This window comes from Polypterus senegalus, chromosome 2 (genome assembly GCF_016835505.1).
Source record: "Polypterus senegalus isolate Bchr_013 chromosome 2, ASM1683550v1, whole genome shotgun sequence".
Lineage (NCBI taxonomy): Eukaryota > Metazoa > Chordata > Cladistia > Polypteriformes > Polypteridae > Polypterus > Polypterus senegalus.
The window spans coordinates 73,461,506-73,481,738 of record NC_053155.1 but is presented as its reverse complement, the minus strand read 5'-3'; the positions used below and the strand labels follow the sequence as shown (position 1 = coordinate 73,481,738).

The 20,233-nt window shown below is 35.8% G+C and overlaps 1 protein-coding gene across 1 annotated transcript in view; it reads right to left on the bottom strand.

The window, feature by feature from the left end:
• Window positions 1-20,233, bottom strand: part of LOC120523037 (E3 ubiquitin-protein ligase RNF149-like) — a 93,848-nt gene that overhangs the window by 37,252 nt on the left and 36,363 nt on the right. The window contains exon 2 of the mRNA XM_039743976.1: window positions 1,902-2,152. Coding sequence (XP_039599910.1) covers window positions 1,902-2,152 — 251 coding nt within the window. The remainder of the gene's footprint in view (window positions 1-1,901; window positions 2,153-20,233) is intronic.

Sequence of the window (20,233 nt, the reverse complement as noted above, 5' to 3'; positions counted from 1 at the left end):
CAGCTTCCATGTTGCCTTATAGTGGGACTCAATATAATTTTTTACCAATTATTTCTGCATCCTGTACCACATTTTCGCCACTCTTATTTTCCTGCTAGGTCATTGCAAAACAATGTAACTTGCCTGTTATTTACTAAAGAAGCTATAACATTTAATCTTTACTTCTGTACTGTTGCTAGCTGCTTAGCTAACCAAATATGTACAATGTATCAGTCTATAATATGTTAGGACCTTAAACTATATCAGTGACTTTACATATCGTTTACATAATAAGAAATTCTGTCTGCTAGTTCAAGCTGCACACATTTTGGTCTGAAATACAGATGTGCATGCATACAAAATATTACCACATTTTTGCAAACATGAGTAGGTAGTGAAGTAATAAGGTGTCTGACTAAAAGAACTTGAACCTTTAAACACTTTTTTTATTTGCTGCATAAATCTGTATAATTACTTTTTAAGCTACAGCTCACCGTTTTAGCTCAGGTATAAGTATACTGTCATGTGTAAAATTAAATTGTTACTGTCTTGTCTTGACTATAACACAATGGCAACAAAGACACATGCACACACAAAAGTATACAGGGCATGCATCACTCCCATATAAATATATACAAATATTTATTTATATATTGATGTAGCGGGTTGGATAATAGATGGATGGATGGATGCTTTGTTATGTTACAATATCCCCAAACCTACTGCCATAAGTGCCAATGTCATGTACCGCTTGTCACAAGGAAGGAGTAGGAAAAGCAAAGGTAATTGTACTTTCACGTTTCTAAGGAAACAAGTTTTTTTATATGTCCTAAACAGGACTGCAATATTCTGTGCTGCTTTCACACCCCACTGCAGTGATCTACAAACTTGAGCTGAGAAGGTGCTTTACCAGGATTAGATGCAACCAGTGAGGATGACTGTGCTATGCACTTAGAGGTTAGTGAGAACAGATGAAGAAACATAGCCTTTCCTCAGACATTTGAGGAAGTAAAGGCATTGGTGTGACTTCTTCACAAGAGACAAAATGAGTTGTTCCCACTTCAGTTCATAGGTGACAATCATTCTAAAAAATTTTAAACTACTTACCCTTTCAACCCTGACCAACTTAGAAGGGAATGCACTATGCCTTCTACTTCCTAAATTCTACAACCTGGTACCACTAAGTCACTAGTGAACAAATTTTCTGTAAGATGTCTCGTTATTGCTGAAGTTCAAGCATATGATGGTGGTGTCATCATCAATATCAATGATGGAGTTGCACTTTGAAAACAGCATCAAAGGTGAACAAGGAGTATAGAAGAGGGCTCAGTACCCCATGGGATGTGATGCTGCCAATCCACATATACTGAGGTCTGCTGGCTTGGGAGTCCAAAATCCAGTTGCGGAAGGTGATGCTAAGTTAAAAATTGAGGAGTTTGGTGGTTAGCTTTGCTGATACAATGCTAAGCTGTAGTCTTATGAAGTCTATATTATGTGATGTGTGAAAACACAGCACCCAATGAGCACAAGGTCCAGTCATTCTAGATGCTGTAACCAGATCAAGCAGCTTCATGCCAAATAATGAGTGGCCAACACAGAACATTTGCAATGTTTAAACTCATGGAAATAATACAAAGAAAAAAAGACATATGGTAGTTATTTTCAATGGAGGCTGTCTTACTCACCTATCACTAGCAATGTGAAAGGAAGCTGTTTAAAACACATATGTACGGATAAAGCTCCAGAATGCACAAAGAATCAAGCACTGAGCCAATGATAGGTATTTCTATTGAAAATTGGGTGACAATGCAAATTTTAACCCACTTAAAATATGAATTGGAAAAATTTACTCCAGACACCATTTAATTCTAGAATTCCAATTTATGGGTGAATTGGACAATTATAAAATATTTGTTACTTACCTGATTTCCAAACTGTGAGCCTGCATATAGATATCTTTGTATATAGTAGAAAATTAGCCAAGCTAGCGAAATGATCATCATTGCAATAAAAGCAATGGTTACAAAAACCACTGATTGTCCACTGAGAAACTCCTGTACATGTCTCGTTCCAACAGAAATTGACATCCTTACTGGAATCCCTCGCCGTACAATCTCTAAAATTTCAATCCCTTTAGGATATCCAACCATAACCACAACTGTGCTGCCAGTCCCTGGAAACAGAAAAAAAAATGTTACATTAAAAAGTGTTAACATTACAGGAATATAACAGTACACTGAATCATAGGTTAGCTACACTAAGAAGAGCATAGCAGCAAAAAACTGATTCATTCGTAAAGGTGTCTGATGACCAAGAGGTAGTCAAGTCCTAATGGATGACAGGATATATCTCAGATTATCACTAATGAATATATGAAAACTAAGTACACCAAATAAATTACCAGAATGTACTCATGTGGTAGGAAGAATGCAAGTTAGCTGATCCAGCTTTACAGACAGATTTGAAAATTTGTGTAAGTAGGGAAAGAAATCATTCACAACTATTACAAGGAGTTCTTAATTTTAGAATTATATGTAATTTGCAAAATCAATAATCTGAATTGGGTAGATTTTAAAATCAAACCAAATTGTTCTTCTAGATTTGAAGAAAAAGTACAAACAGAAGTTGTGCACTCTTGGAAAACAGGTCTCCAAGCTGAAACAAAGAATGGTATTCACACACTCTATAATAAGATCATAAAATAATTCACTAAGAAAACAAAACAACTCAATCCTTGAAGCCAATTTGTTTACATAACAGCTGACTTATCCCACCATCCAAGTGGTGCTTAAAGTGTCTAATTTACTTCAATTAAATTCAATTCAATTAAACCTCTGTGTGAACATGTGTTTTCTAGTTTGAGTCTACTTTCCCATAATTTCCACGTGTATCATTAAACACCCGATTCCACTACCTGGATAGAAGATTTTCAGAATTATAACCAACTTTCCATATTTTGAGGACCATGAATTCGGTTCTAGTGTGATAGGACAAAACCTTAAGTAATAGCCTTTGATGCTTTTGTTAGACCCCACTTAGCTAATGATGTACACTTCTGGTCACTATTCTACAAAAAGATACAACACCATTAAAATATATGGAGATAAGCTACTAGAAGAATTACTGGAAAAAAGATGCACTGTTCTCTCTTTGCCTTAAAAAAAGAAAATGCTACATTGGGACTTAATCCAGAATTAAAAAAAAAATAAAGTCAACATTAATTTAATCTGAAAGAAACCCATTTATTCCATCAAGTTTGTTAAGCTAGCAGTTAAGTTGTCCCAATATCTCATCTGATTGTTTTTAAATGCCATTAGACCTGTTCTTCAGCTACATGGCACTGTGGTTTATTCTACTATCATTTATGCGAAGAAGAACTTCCAACTTTTAGTATTAAATCATCTTCTAAGTACTTTTTCACATGTTCTCAAGTACTGTTCATAGATCACTATTTTACTGAAATAATTCTACTGAATGATCTTTATCAATACCTTTTAAAACTCTGAAGACTTTGATTGAGTACCCATGACACTTTTCCCATTCAGAAGACTAGAGATCTACAATTTAAAGGTAGACTACAATTACAAATTTTTTTCATAGAAAAACAATTATTTTGAATCTGTTTGTCATTTCATCGTGACATGGATGAATTTGTAAAATTCAGTATTCTTGCTTAACACTACTTTTAAAAGTAGTCCCCAGTATCAGCTGAACTGTAAATAGCAGTTTTACAAAATACACTAGTTAGACTGCTGTAAGCAACATTTATGTTTTCCCTGTTGACTACCGATGAATCTGTATATTGGCCATCTATTTTCTAAACCCTCAATCTATTATAGGATTAAGATGTTTCCTCTCAAATCAGTAGTTAGAAGTTTACTTTCTTTTCTTCAGCAAAATCTTACTTGAGTCAATCATATTCTTTACTTTATTGAATTGTTATAATCTGGTCCTGTTTATAGTTTTTTCTGACTATATTTTCCTTTGCTTTAAGTCCCTTTCCTTTCCTATAAGGATTTAGAAACCTGCAGAATTTTGCTCTGCCCTTTAAATTTATTTTCCAACAGTTGACATTGTTAATGGTTCACGTCTTTTTTTAATGCTGTTTTGTGGAGTGGTTGTGACAGTGTAACTACAGAAAATGATTGGACGTGCATGGCATGTGACGTCATAACTGCCACATTATACAGTATAGGTCAGCATTGTGCACTTCCTGATCATCCAAAATTGCAGATTAAAACAAAACTCTATTTGTTAGCGTGTGTCTTCTTGGTCTTTCCTGGTTAAAAGAATCTTTACTCTAGTTTTTTTTTTGACTGTGACTTCTGATTACGTTTACTGGTTTTGATAATAGATTTGACAAATATTAGGTTATACAAATTAGGTTTAGTTTTTGACTATGGTTCACCTTCAGGTCATGATATTAAACTTCTGTCTGTCTTTTGGAAGACAGCAATAAGAACACCATGAACAAACCAGGCTATAAATGTCTGGATTGATTTGTGTTCTGTTTTTGTACATAACAGTGAAAAAAATGGTTAGGCTTGTGGATCCTGATTAAGCTCCACTAACACCCAACACAACTTTCTGTGGTTCATGTATGTTACTTACATGTGTGTTTGTATACAAGAGCAGTGTTTCAGTCCTTATTAGCCATCTGCTTTACTTTCTCCATTACTAAATACAAACTGAAGGAGCTGTAAGAACATTATATGCCGCCAGCTACACTTCAGTATTAGAAGATATGCAAGTGTCATAAACTTTAATTATGATACCATGTTAATAAATGACATCGGCCTCCATTTATTACAAAATAGTGAGTCAGACAGCTGATGGAAATTAGTTCTGAGGTTGCATTCCTTAATAAAAGCACACCCATTCAAGTGGACTAAGAAATCAAAGAGCAAATTGTCACCTACGCCCCAGAATGCCATGCGCAGTTCTCTTAAAAGGTACATATCGTTAAATCCAAACAGATATACTTGAGTATGCACTTCACTTAGTTTCTTTACCTCAAAACATTGACAGATATTCTGGCATTTACAAGGTGACTCGCACATCATGTATTAGGACAGTATTTTGGCTTATTATTGTCTCTGTTTGATCACTCAGTGCATCACTACTAAAGAAGAATAATTTCCTATTGTTTGAAAGAGCAGGATACATCCTTAAATCCATGGATGTACTTAGTTAGGGTGATCATTTAGTTCCCATATTAGAGGATCATATACTCTTTGGTTTCACCACTCACAACTATATACTGTACATTTGTCAATAGTGTCAATTTGTTGTTAGTTAAATCCAGCAGACTTGACTAAATGAAGCACAGAAGAATGTTCCACATCTTTGCTGGCAGACAGGGCCCTTCTGAAACCCAGCATCCGATGAGTTATTGGCTGTCAGGTGTATACTCACTGGACAAGTGAATATGTCATTTGTTCTTGTTTCTGTACAAACAAAAAAATCTTTTCTTTTTACAGAGAACTGAACTAGAGTTAGTTATATGAATAGAAATTTGGACCATCCAGTCAGCATGTAAGTGACACAAAAACAGTGTTTAGAAATTCTGGAAAACACCACACTAATAAATGAAAATGGAAATCCCTGAGCAGCATGAAAGCATGAGGAGTAGGTGTATGGCTAATTGCAGTAGTTAGTTTTTAGGAAAAAAAAAAGAATATCCTGTCAAGAAAAACTACAGCCAGATAGTCACCTAATCTTCTTTGCTCAGTTTTTAGTGTTGCTGTGTCTTTTTGTGCTGTATGATTATGTATGCAAGGTTTTCTGATATCTGCATTTGCAGGTTATCTTTTACAGTAATACGCATTACAAAAGAGAGACAGATTTTACTATTAAAACACAACAGAAAGAAGTAGATTATAAAATAACTAAATAATAGAGATTTTCCTAATAGACCATTTTTGAAAGTAAATGGGAAGATGTGGACAATGCAAATCTAAGAATAATGCAGAAAGCATTTGCTTTCATTTACAAATAATTCAAAATTTCTCTAACAGCAACCTGTCCATCAGGGACCGATAGAGAAGCCTGCCTTGTTAAATCAATATGTGTATGAAAGTGCAGTCTATGCAGCTGTCGTTGCACTCCACGGTGACTTGGCAAAAAGGGTCGGTGTTGAGAAATAGCACAGGAAAACTAAAACAGATGATTGTGACTGTTCCTTGTATGGTCAAATCAAAATTCAGTGGTTGGTAAACTGGGCAAGAAGAAAAAGTAAAACCTGAGCTGAAGCATAAACATATTTGAACAATTGTGAGATATGATACCTTTCTCTGTCACTGTAATCTAACATCTTATTTAATGAACAGGTTTGTTTTAATGTTTCTGAAAAAATTACTTCACATATAAACTTCTGGTGGAAAAAAAAATGTTTTTCTTGTTTTCTTCTTTTTCTTATATGGTAAAAACAAAATGTCTAAGGGGCATCCAGATGTCAGCATCCAAAAATGATCGACACACAGCCTGCAGGCCCAGAGTCTCTGCAGCTGTAGAATGAGCAACATAACAAGCCCAGTCCTGCAAATTTTAAAAGAATTTCCAAGGCAAATTCCACTACAGCACTGGCTAAAATGGAATTGCTGTTTGAAAAGTGGTTGCTCCAAATAAACCCAGATTAAAAGAGCAACCATTCTGTCTTATAATACATGAAATACATTATATTTTCACAAAACACAACAGTCTGTTGATCAGGGAACTACCAAACTAAAACAGTGATGTGAAAAACTGCATAAGACAAACTCCCTTGTTCTTTATTAAACAGAAATGCATGTCCTCTTACAAATGCAAAATAATTTACTCTAAACCACAGACACTCTTATAAAGTTATTTGATTCTTACCCATTAATGTGAGAGATCTTCCAATGATTTGTGTGAAAGATCGAAATATATTCAAAGTGAAACTAAAAAGCAGAGAATACAAATATCAAAAACTGGAACTCTTTATTATACACTCACTGAACAAAAACAGACACTGTCACAGTGAGTCCATTTTAGTTTTTCATTTGAGAAAATGCATAGCCTTAGTTTGATTCCCCCTCCAGCAGTACAGAAACATTGCAGTCTTTCTTTCAGAGAAAAAATGCTTCATTTGTAAATGGGTGACTCTTTACTCTCCTAGGCAATGTACCACTCTCCATTTACTCCAGACAAGCTGCTCTGCAAGTCATCTTCTACTTTAACAAAAAGTAAAAACACTTTTAATATCTTCTGCTTTAGAAAGATATTACACCCACACAGTTAATAAGATAATCTATTCAATATGTGTGTTTTGCTTGCTGTCTTGTCACATTCTCTATACATTTTCCCCAGTGAGGGTTGTGACGGTAACGGCCTGTGCAGAGAAGTCAAATTCCTTCAAAGAAAATCTCCCAAGTGCTCACAGGGCCAGCTGGTTCATAAAATCCCCCCCGGTATGGCTAGTGTATGTCCCAGGGGGCTTTGCCTGGTCCATTTTTAGTGCTAGGTGCCTAAGACACATTCTCACAAGATTCAACAGGTTTTGCACCTTTCCAAACCACATTAGGTCTCCCATACGGAGTTCCTTGCTCCTTATGTACTCTAAATCAGACCCACTTAATCCAGTTAATCACATGCATTCTGTAAATACAGACATAATTGAAATGACATAAATATAAAATGAGACTGACTGCAGCCACACATTGTCCAAACCAACACTGAGTACAGAAGATCAATAAAAAAAATCTCAAGGAGTTGTTATATGAAAGATAAAATTATAAAAGGGTTATCTTTTTTAGCCTTAAAAAGAAGATGTTACATTGGGACCTAACTAGGGTCTTCAAAACTTTCATCCATTTCTCAATTTTCCAACCTGTTTATTCAGTTTAGGATCAAAGGAAGTTGGTGCCTATCTTGGCACTAGTGGATACAAAGCAGGAACCAGTTTGGATATGGTACAATTCCATGATCACGTGACATACCCAAGCACATGTGCACACATACTCATATTGGTCCTTTTCAGTGTTGTCAATTAACCTCACATACACTTCTTTGGGGTAAGAGAAGATAACCAGAGTACCCACAGAATAACATAAAACTTTCATAAGTTCCATTAAAATGATGCATAGAAATATAATTGTGAGGAGACCATTTATTCAATCAAGCTTGCTTGGTTAGCTTATAGAGATGTCCCAAGCTGGATTATTAAGGTCAATTTTAATCACCAGTTTCTTTCAAGAAATTAAAATTCATTAAGAATATTTTACTTGAGCAAAAAGGTAGTGTGCAAATAGCTGAACAATACACTGTACATGTTTAAACCCAGAGTAAATCTGAAATCTGGACCTCATCCTATGTGAAAACCATTGGCATAACAAGCAGAATTTACTTTCTTGATTTCTTATTAATTTCAAACTGCTTTTCTGGGAATGTTTTTCTTTATCAACAAATCTATAAATTAATCACTAATGCATATAAGAAATGTTAAAAGAATATTTTTAAGTCTTTGCCTCACAAAAAGGCTCTTAATTTTACAAAGCTAAAAGCATACTGTACAGTGAAAGACAACAGAATAACATCACTTCTATCTGAGACCACTTGGCCGACCTGTGTGGTACAATTATAATTATAACAGTACTTGCATGATAATAAACAGTAATAGCCAGATACTCTATCTGGGTAACATAAGGTAAGTATATTTCTTAATAATTTAGAATTGGTGGTTGACTCCTGCCTCATTAATGCAGAGATTCATGGTCAGGGTTTCCGTCAGTTATTCTAAATAAGAATCCATGTTTAACTGTGTTGATAATGTGGGTTAAACTGTACTGACCAGTACTCTGTTGTGTATGGTCACTGAGCTTTAAAGAATTTTAAGGATTATTCCTAAAAAGGGCAAAAAGCCAACACAGCTCATTCAACTAATGATGAATGTGGTCGTGTGAGGACTGTGTCAGGAACGCTCTCTGTCTTCCTCTTATTAAAAACTTGGACGTCAGGCAGAGCTCTATGTACAGGCTGTTGCCTCGTAGCTATAGGAGACCAGGTTCAGATTTCAGTTTGTTTACTTGTAATGTGACATTTGCATGAGTTTTTCACTTCTGCTACTCTAGTTTTCTTCCCAAATCACAAAGACGTGCAGGTGAGGTTAACTGTCAAGTCTGGAGTTGAGTAAGAGAGTGTAGGTGTGAGATGGATCATACTGCAAAGGACTGACATCCTGGGTTGTTACTTTGTGGATAATGTTGCAAGGATAGGAGCCAACTCCCCATGACTTAGAACAAGGTTTGGTGTGTTTCATAATTGATGGATGGATGAATACTAGAGAAACTGTGCTACACTAGTGAGTCTAAGGTTTTAAGATTTAAAAAAAAATATATATATATATATATATATATATATATATATATATACTGTATATAGATATATATATATAAAGCAAATAAAGGTTTTCACACTGACTAAAACATCTTTGTCTCCAGTGTGGTTTGCAATTCATGATCACCCAGAAACCACCTCAAGAATGCATCAAATTCCAAAAATCATTCACACTACTGTGGACGCTCATTTAGTGTGTATTTTAACTTGTGCACATACACCAGTTTTAAACTGATTTACTAAAACATTAAAAGTTCCAATAATGTTTACCTACAGCACCATTTCTGCTTTACTGAGATGCTTCCATGGTTAGTGCATGAAATCTGAATATCAAACACAAGAAATACAGTCTGGCCATATTAACAGCAGTATTCATTTATAGTAATGGTCGTTGGACTGTTGTTGACCATATCAGTGAAATTTTGTTTCACTTCATGCAGTATGTCTAAAGTAGATGGGATACTAGGCAAAATCCAAAACGACAGTTTGACCTCAGGCATGTGGTGTAATGGGATGCTATCACTCTTTAAATTTGTAATGCCCATGGCTGACTGTAGAGGAAAAAAGTAATTTAAAACCTAATAAATGAAAATGCCTAGCTAGCACTTAAAAAGACTTAAAATGCTAATGGAAGAAGAAGAATAGGCATACTTCCAACCTCTTGTAAAACCTCGAAAGTCTATTACTTAAAAAAAATTTTTTTTGATTATTTACTTTGTTTTTAGCTAATTAAAAACAATAGTCATGAAAAAATGTAAAGATTTTATTGCTTTTTTTTCTAGGCATAAATAAAGAAAACGTGATGTCAAACATAGCTTATAAATGACGTCCTTGAACTTTTCTCCAAGGTGTTTCTCAACCACAAAAGGCTTGCAAGGGCATGTAGATCTGAATGCATAGGAATTTTGGTCTCAGAATCCTAATTACAGTTCAGTGTTTGTTTAATTGTATGATATATGAGACAGCCAATTCCTCCGATTCCACCATTACAATTCTTATGAAGAAAACAGGAAACTTCTTTCAGCAAAGAAGTAATTACCTAATTTTGCCTTGTTGTCCAGTTTCTTTCAGTGTTTCCTTTTTATGGCACCCAAATATCATGCAGTTCACAAAAATACTACCATGTTGTAACTTTTAAAAATGTTTAGAAAAGTTTTCATAGGTTTACACATCAAGAGCCTCATGGAAGATTCACAAAAAAATGGCCATCGTGGAGAAAAAACATCAAGGACAAACAATATGGAGGGATATCTAGGGCATATTAAAAGAGCAGTTAAGAGTGGCAAATGTTTTCAGTTTTGGTCTACTAAATGGCTAATATTTTAGCTACCTTTTCGGTGGTGGAAAAGAATTTAATGTTTAATTCTAGTTTAAAATTTTCAGTGTTGTAGTGCTGTAGTAGTCACTGCTGCCCTCTCATAGCTTGAAGTGTCTTGGATTAAAATACCGTAACTGTGCACTGTCCGTGTGGAGTATGCATGTTTTCACACTTTTTCTCTGGGTATTCCCACCAGGGTATTTTAGGTTTTTTTTTGTTTTTTTTCACAAATTCCACAGGAATGTATGTTAGGCTAATTGGTGACCCTAAATTCAATGTCTGTGAGTTTGCCCTTCAATGGTCTGTTCCTATGTTGCACCTAATGCTGCTGGGAAAGACTTGACCTGTTACTCTGAAATGAATTAAATGGGTATGAGAATGGTTTGTTAATTATAATTTTTAATTTGAGTTTTCTGAAAAGTACACATTAATAAAATATGTCGTACTATGCCTTTGGTTTCCTCTTAGAATATTTGAATATCAAAAGGAGGTTAGCATTTAATTAATTAAATATTTACAAGCTCACACATCTTGGAACATAAGAATGTGTGCATAACTAAGGTATCAGCCTCTTCATAAAATCCTTTTCGGTTTGCGTTACTTTTTCTTAATTCCTTTTAATGTAGCCAAATGTGTGTGGTACATGGCCGGCCGTTCATCCCGGCCAATACCCCCAGGCCGCCAGATGGAGCCCTCCTTGCAGCATAGAGGTGCCCCGAATGCCAGCAGGGAATTATGGACAATGGACTTTTGATGCACAGCCCTGCTGGATACCATGGGGGCCGCCAGGAGTCGCTGCAGGGAGGCCCAGAGACTATTTGCCTTACGGCCAGGAAGTAGGTGGACGTACTGGACAAAGGGAACGATGTGCTTCCTGGGTGAAGAAAAGAAGGATTTTTATCTGACCCGGCAGTGTTCCAGGTCACATGGACAGAGAGGGTGAAACGCTTCCGGGTCAAGGAATATAAAAGACTGTGGGAGATCCCAGACAGACGAGCTGAGTTGGGAGGCAGGGTGGCTAAGCGTCTGGGAGTTTGGAGGATTGTTATTGTTTAATTGTTTATTGAGAATTGTGGAGAGGAGCGTGCTTTGTGCACTTATTATTATAATAAATAATAATTATTTGGACTTTTACCTGGTGTCTGACGTGTGGTCTAAGGGTACAAGGGTGCGAGAAAGCCCTAATCTGTCACATGTGCTATAGCTATATAGTCTATGTGTTATAAATCAAAAACTCTGAAGGCTCATTTATTGGGCTGACTCACACAGGCAGGGTATAAAAAAGGGTATATCACATTGTTAGGTAACAAAAGGCTGATCTAAAGAGAAGAGGAAAACTTTAAAATCCAAAAACTGCTATAGTCTACTGAATCATACTTAAAAACATAGCATATTAACTGAACTGACCATACTCTCCGATATGGCATTACAAAGAAAAGGACAAACAAGCTTTACTGTTCATCTATCCACTCACATACCACCGTGTCATTTTCTAACCTGCTTAGTTCAGACCAGGGTCGTGGAGAGGCGTTTTAGCTTACCCCAGCAAGCATAGGGCACAAGGCAGGAACAATCCCTGGACAGTGCACTAGTTCACTGCAAGGCAATCACACACTGAGCAAATACACACTAAGGCCAATTTAGCGTTGTCAAGTCATCTACTTGCACGTCTCTGGACAATGAGAGGAAACTGGAACACCCAGAGCCACTGGGGCACTGGGAGAACATGCAAACTTCAAGCAGGACGATCCCAGGACACGGCCTCCTTAGTAGCACTATCACTGCACCACCCTCATGTATGTTGTATTTAGTTTGTTTGATCACACAGAAGAGGAAGATAACCTATATCTAGACACATAGTTATGAAACATGTTTCTTAGAAGAAATATGGCCTTGTTCTAATATTATATTTTTTCTGTTTATATTTAGCTCCCACTTTCTATTCAGTCTAAGAGATTTCTGTCTTCCATAGCTACTAAAGCATAAACACACCTACAGACAGGGCTGTCTTACCATCATCATGGGCCCCCAGGCAAAACAGTGCATGGGGGCCCTTGTTTTGAGAGCAAAACAGAAACATACATAGGCATCAAACATCATGGGCCCTTATGGTCCTGGGGCCTCCGGCCAGTGCCCAGTGTGGTCACACATTAAGATGGCCCTGACCACAGATGTCCCAATTGACAGAAGGTACATTTTTAATATCTGTTAGTAGTTGTGCGGGTTCTCATTCATGTTTGTATTTGTTTAAGTAAGTTTTATAATAAAGAATATATATGTAAAAGAAAAATGATATGAGTCACTGCTCAACAAGTAACAAAATTAAGTAATGAAGCTTTACAGCATATATCATACAAATGAAATTGTGGTGTACTGTGAATATTATATCCAAACCCTGAGTAAAAATACCACGCAGGAGCCTTTTCCCAATTTTAACAAAAGAAGCTCAAAGTAGTGACTACAATAGCAAATAACTTCTATACCAAAAAAGGAAGAACCATTTGAAGAACTTTAAGCTAGCAAGGTTTTGTAACATAGTTGGCAACATTTGAAATACTTTCTTTCTGAGACCACACGCTGCAATTGGCAAATTAAACATAATAATGGGTATTATGATAGTTATCAACATTTTTTTAATAATACAAATGATTTCTCCAGAAGTATTGAGAAACTATTTGTCATTTTGATGAAAATCTAAATAAAATAAACAAAAAACAGTGCAGCCCAGACCCTGTATGTAAGTGGACAAAACAGATATGCTGTGGGGCAGGAAATAGACAAAGTAATTTTATATATTAAAATATATTAATTAATTATATGTGGAAAATACAAATGAAAATACTTAATACTTGGTCCAAATTTACAATAGGCAGGGACATCCACAGTATAGAGGAGCACTGGCAAATATGAGATAGAAACAGTAAATGGTCTCATTTCTGAAGCATCTAGGAATAGAGGTAGATGTCATAGTTAACACTTCGTGGCCAGTAAAGGGCAGTCAAGAGTGTCTAACTCAGTAAAGGAAAAAACTTTAGAAAATATCTCATCACCAGTGGGGGTGGCATGTATAAAGTGCTCTTCTGTCCCTTATGTGGCATAGGGTTTGCCTGTAACCTGCATCAGCATATGGTAATTAGCACCAAAGGCAACTAAGGACAGCTCTAAGTTGGTATCCCTGCTACAGCTTTGGGGATGACCTCACCCTGGAAGCATCTCAGGACACCTGGAAGTATTTCTGATAGAAGCTGCAAACTGCCTCACTCTCTGGTCACCTTTCTCAAATATGGGGACCACTACACCAGTCTGCATTTCCAAGGATGCTTTACCTACCTTCCATTTCATACTGAATAGACACATTAACCATGCTATCCCAACAATATCTTGTGCTTTTAACATCTCTGGTCAGATTTAATCTACTTTAGAAGCTTTACCGCCACAAAGTTTTTGGATCACCACAGTGACTTTGGCAAAAGTGTTGGGATCCTCCACACTGCCTATAGGAACGCGGTGAGACCCATGTCTGAATGATTGCCGTTAAATCAAATTTGCTCACTGTAGCTGTCAGAGTCCATTTAGGCTATGTCTTGTCACCACTCCCGTTTGTGGCTTTCATGGACAGTATATCACAGAGCAGCCACGAATGTGAGGGTATCCAGCTGCAGAGGCTAGGGATGGCACTGTTGCTTTATGCTGATTATGTTTTCCTCTGTGCCTGATCTGACTGTGACAATCAGCATGCACTTCACCAATTTGATGTCGAGTGTAAAGGGGCTGGAATAAGGACCAACACCTCCTAGACAGAGGTCATGGTGCTCTGTATGAAAAGAAGAGATACTGGGGGGGATACTGTACCGGTCTGTGGTGGGGAAGAGGTGAGAGCAAGTCTGGTTTTTCTTTTGTGAGGTCGACAATGGTGCTTTAGAAGGTAGAACTAATGTATTTGTTACTAACTCAATCATGACTTGTGATTCAATATTTGTTGTTGTCTTTCATATATATTAAATTAAGGAATAATTATATTTTCCATCACTTTTTCTTAGGATTCAGTTGAAGCACTTATTAATCTATAAATAATTTAATAAGGATACTAACCTGTAAGCATTATTTTAAGGATACAATCAACAATTTAGACATCTCTTGCACTATCAGAACTTCTAGAAGCAGTGAACAACAAGAGCTGACAGCCTCAAAGTTCAATAACAGAAGTAGGAAACAGACAAATGGAAAAGATAAAGGAGTGGTTATAACAGGTTCAAGAACTGATAATTCACAAAGGCTAAAACTGTCATCATAAAGCTAACAATAGGCTGCAAACACAGGAAGGATAGTACTTTAGGGGTAATTCCTGAGGCAGCATACATTACCACCAGATAGTGGTATAACTCCACATATGTCAAGAAAAAAATTATGAATATATCAAACACATACTTGTAGGATGAAAAGCATAGTGAGGAAATAAGGGAATGCAAGAAAAAGAGTATCTCATGGTGTTAAGGGATGAACTGTTATAATACAACAGTTATACAGTTATAATACAACTGCACTAACTAATTCCAATGAAGATACACAAACACATTTCAATTTGGAGGTGAGATGCACTTTTATCGGAATTTACAGCACCTATTTCAGTGTTTGATGTAAAAGAATTAAGAACATAAGCCAAACTGGAAAAACTCTTTTTAGGAGGTCATCCACTGCAAATACTAGGACTCTATTGATTCTGGAATTCAATTTGTTTTATATTTGTTACATTTTACTTCTTTGTCTTCTGTTAGTGGGTAATTCCATTTCATTTGAGCTGCTTTTTGACCTATTACAACTTCAAAAAGTGTACAGCCAAACAACCATTTTTTCTTGATGCATTCATTGTTAGATATCATTAAAGAGTATATATAGGCTCACCTATAGAACTTATTGTACTGACCTACACCCAGATAATACAGCAGTCTCTGTGATCATGCTTTATCTGCTCTGCAGGCAATAGTGTTGGATCAGTACCAAAAGGGTTCTGAAGCAAAAAACAGACAACTCCAACCCCAACTCCCCCACCCTGACCCCCATTTCTATCCTACCACCCTGGTGTTAACCCTCATCTTGCATGTGTCGAAGCATGGGTGGGGGTTTGATAAAGTCAAAAATCATGTCAAAGAAATGTTATATCCTCTGTGAAGGCTAAATTACTTCAAAAAGGGGGGTTGGTCCTCCCTTGAAGTCCAGAGTGTGTTGAAACATGTTATTCCCTGTGTAGCCTATGGGTAGTCGCGAAAACTAACATTTAATTCCAGTTGTGAAAATATAGAAATGCTGGTAATGTAACGATTTAAAAATTAGGTTTTAGGTACTTTTTTAGTTCTGCTATACCATGCTATCCTATTGAGCAGATCCACAGTAAATGAGGTAAACATAAAACCTATTCATGCAGCGAGCATCTCCAAAAGCCTTAATTTGTTCTAACCAATATTATCCAAATCTAAAAATCAAGCATGACAAGCCAAATCAGATATATTTCACATTTAAAGAAACACCTTTACTAAATTAGTATATACCCAGTAATTATTTTGATCTTTGCCCTTCTGAAGTCATTTATAACATGCTTATGTCCCTTAAAAATGTTAAAAGAAATACTCTTTGATTATGACTAGGGATATTTTATTACTAATGTACTAATATACAGATACTCCCTAGACAGACATATGGAATAAGAGCCAAGTGAACCTGGGTGTGCTTAAGGCAATGATTCAAAATGACTATTGATGATATATGCAGAAATGATTGTTGAGGTGAAGAAAGATGTGGTAAGGGAAAAGTCAAAACAGAATCTGAACTACTAACGATTTAACCAATAATTTAGCCATCTCTGAAGCAGGACTTAAACACTAATAAATACAGCAAGTATTCATACTGCAAGAAGTGCTTCTGACAAGAAGTATGAAATGGAGATCAATGTGACGATGGAAAGATATGCCAAAAGTCTATTGAAGGGGCAACATTTGAATAAGTATAAATTAACTCAAATCAAATTAGGATTAGCAACTTCACTGTTTGGCTACCTCATTTTGGACACCAGAGATGTAAAGGAAAGATAATTTCAGAATCCTAATATCCAAAAAAGTGTTCATCATGAGGAGACAGCTGTTAAAGGCATACTCCACCCAAAGATTATATTTTTTATCTGTTAGTCACCACATGTTGTTTGTAGTCATAGCCAAGAACATTTTTTAATCTTGTGTGTTCATGGAAAACAGATATAAGAAAATTTCTCATAAAGTGAGCTTCAGTGGGGGCCAACACTGAAGAATAGCAAAGAATAAATGTCCATCAAAAAATCTCATGTTACTTAAGTTGCACAGCCCACATGTCAGTTATCCAGTCTTATGCTGACAATGTCCAAATCGTGTATTTTATTGGTTGGAGAAGTGTCTCCCCAACACATTCATTGGTCAAGAAACGTGCGTTCAATTCAAAAGCTCCAATTCACTTTAACACGGTATACTTTTGTGGACTGATCTGATATTCCTGAAATATTTACATAATATTTTATCAAGAAAAATACATTTGTTTTAAACTTTGGTTCTTAAGCAAACAGGATTAAATAATGCTGGTTTGATAATGAATGGATTTGTGTTGACTGTACTTCATATATTATTTATTTAATGAAATTACAAATTAAAAGCTTTTTTGTAATATAAAGGGGCAATAATGTTCAGCACTGTAATTCAAGTATAATTCTCGATCTCTATGAAGATACCAATACTGTTTCTCTCTGCACTTTGCTTTTCTCAGAAGGAATATTGGTATGTGTGGAAAGGGAATTAATCATTCTTTTTTTTTTCATTCCTTTTGGATATTTCTTGAAGATGTAATAAACCTACAGCATCCACACCAGCATTCATTATAAAAACCCCTTAAAATGTAATTTGCAGACTTAATTTGGATGTTATTTTCTATCACTCTTAGAGCCGAAAACAAAATTAAATGACTAATCATTTCTGACAATTAAAGTAAAAAATTATTGCTATAGGAAACTGATTAAGTGTCAGCATATTGAGAGAGGCAAAAGAAGCAATATATATTTTTAAACAGATCTGTGCCTTGGTTATTTGTAAAGAATGCCAACTCCAATAACATGATCCACATTATAATAATACAGAAATAACTGAAGCAGAAATGAGATGCCCTCAGGTGTATTTTGAGTCGTCAACAAGCAAAGCACAATCTGAATATTTGTTCATCCATCCATTACTAAATCCACTCAGTACAGTGCTGGGTCACAGAAGGGAAAGGGAGTATTGTGGAAGCCTCAGACAAAGACCCTGGATAGGTGTCAGATAGTTGTAGGACACATCCACCCTCATTCATATTGAGACAATTTAATGCTCCAAATAAACATAATCTGCATGTTTTTGGAACGTGGAAGGAAAGATACTAAAGATCATGCAAATTCCAAAAAGACAATGTGTAATGTGTTATAATTTTGCATCCTATTCAGTTTTTTGAGATGTCTAATCATGTCTTTTTAATTTGGGTCCACAAAGAAAATGGCACAAGAGACACTGAGGTGATGGATGGCCTAGTGTTCACTGAGGAACACAACTTGTGGTCACTGATAGAACTGGCATTGTTTTTTATCCTAGTTTTTCAAAAACAGGCTTATGTTACCATCATATCCTCATGTCTGTCTCTGTAAAGAATTATATAGAACCAATGGGGAAATTTTAATTAAAATGTCTAAGAGAAAAGATTTTAAATTTATATGTACATATATATTAAACATAAGAAACATCTGTGGCTTTCAAAGTTCTAACTTCACAACCTCCAAAGCTTCTGACCCAATGAGCAGAAAATGCATGTATTTAATACATTTCAAACAAAATAAACAAAATCAAAATGTAGTAATGATTAATACAAAAGCATATTCCTGCCACTCAAAAAAACAATATATTATTTTTGCAATAATTATTGCATTATACTGTATTATATATAAAGATAGTGCCTGCTGCTGAAAGCAGTTTTGTGTTGAATACATTCTAGCTATTTAGTCTTGGCCTGAGTTGCCTCAAAAGCTTGCATATTGTAATCTTTTTAGTTAGCCAATAAAAGGTGTCATTTTGCTTGGCTTTTCTCTACAAGCATAATTTAAGTTTTGCAAATCTGTATTTTGTCTGGACCGTTCATACTCCAAGAAATCAAGAACAATTACCTTGAATTTACTGTTTGTGATTTGTTTTGTGAATAATGACAGAGTTGTGATGACAAATTCATCTGTCCATTCTCAAATATGCTTAATCCAGTCAGAATTTGTATTTTTACTCTTGAAAAGACAATGACTTTAAACATATTGAATTAATTAGGCTGCATAAACCCAAAGCGGGCATAAGGCAAATAAATGAAATACTGATTATCTGATAGGCAGCACAAATTTTCAGGATTTCCAACCCTCTGCTGCAAATACATTTACAATATCAGAATGTAAAACAGCATCATGTTTACACCTGTGGGTCATTCTCTTGGATATGATGTACATTGATTTTTTTGACCAGAGAGTTGCTGTGCATTCATTCTGTAATATTTTATTTATAAGGCTGCTTCCTGTAATGCATCTACTGCTACTATGATGGACTCTCCAGGGAAACCAAAGGTTTGAAAAATGGATAGGAATTGTATCACAAGTGTAAAATTATACAGAATTGTAAAAATTATTTGTCTAGTATTTCATTGCTATACAAACCTTTAATAATTTATTATTAACCTTACTTCAGACGTCCATATACCCATAGTGTCCTTAAATAGCAAACTTTGATATTCTTCACCGAATATTCACTGAAAATTAACCGAAACTTGGGTTTGAGTAATTAACCTTGTTTCAGTTATGTGCTTGTTCTGATCAGGGTTCCATGTGCCCAAAGCCTATCTTAGAAGCAATGGCCTCAGGACAGGAACCTGCTTTAACAGGGCACATTCACACTGACCTACACACATACACAAACACATAAAAAGAGCAATGTAATTTAAAGTCACTTAGGCAGCAGATAACAGAGAGAGACAAACCGAGAAACTAGAAACCAAAACAGTGTTATCTTGATAACTCTATGCACAAGGCAGCCCAGCTAGTAGTACAAAAAGGCCCAGCAACTGCATTGCTTAGCATTAGAATTTAAAGTGAATGCAGTGAAAATGTACTCATAATGCTAAACTCCAAAATGCTCACACCCACAAATGATCTAATTCAGGGTCTAGAGGAGCTACAACCCATCCTGGCAACATTATGCAAACACCCTGGGAACCAACTCTGGATGGGGTGCCAATTCATTCAAGTCTCGTAACACAAGTCCAATTAGAATGCCATTTTTCCTAGCATACATAGATATAAAAAGAAAAACAAAGTTCATGGAGGAGAAACCCACTCAGCAAAATCCACACAGACAAAACCAGGTGTGGATTTGAACACAGGATGCAGGACCACAGATAACCACTGAACTATGGTGCATTTCATTACAGTGTTATAATGTACTTAAAAGTATCTTTTTCAATTTATAAAGAAAAAATTATAAATAGATGATGAGATGCTATAACAAAACCTAA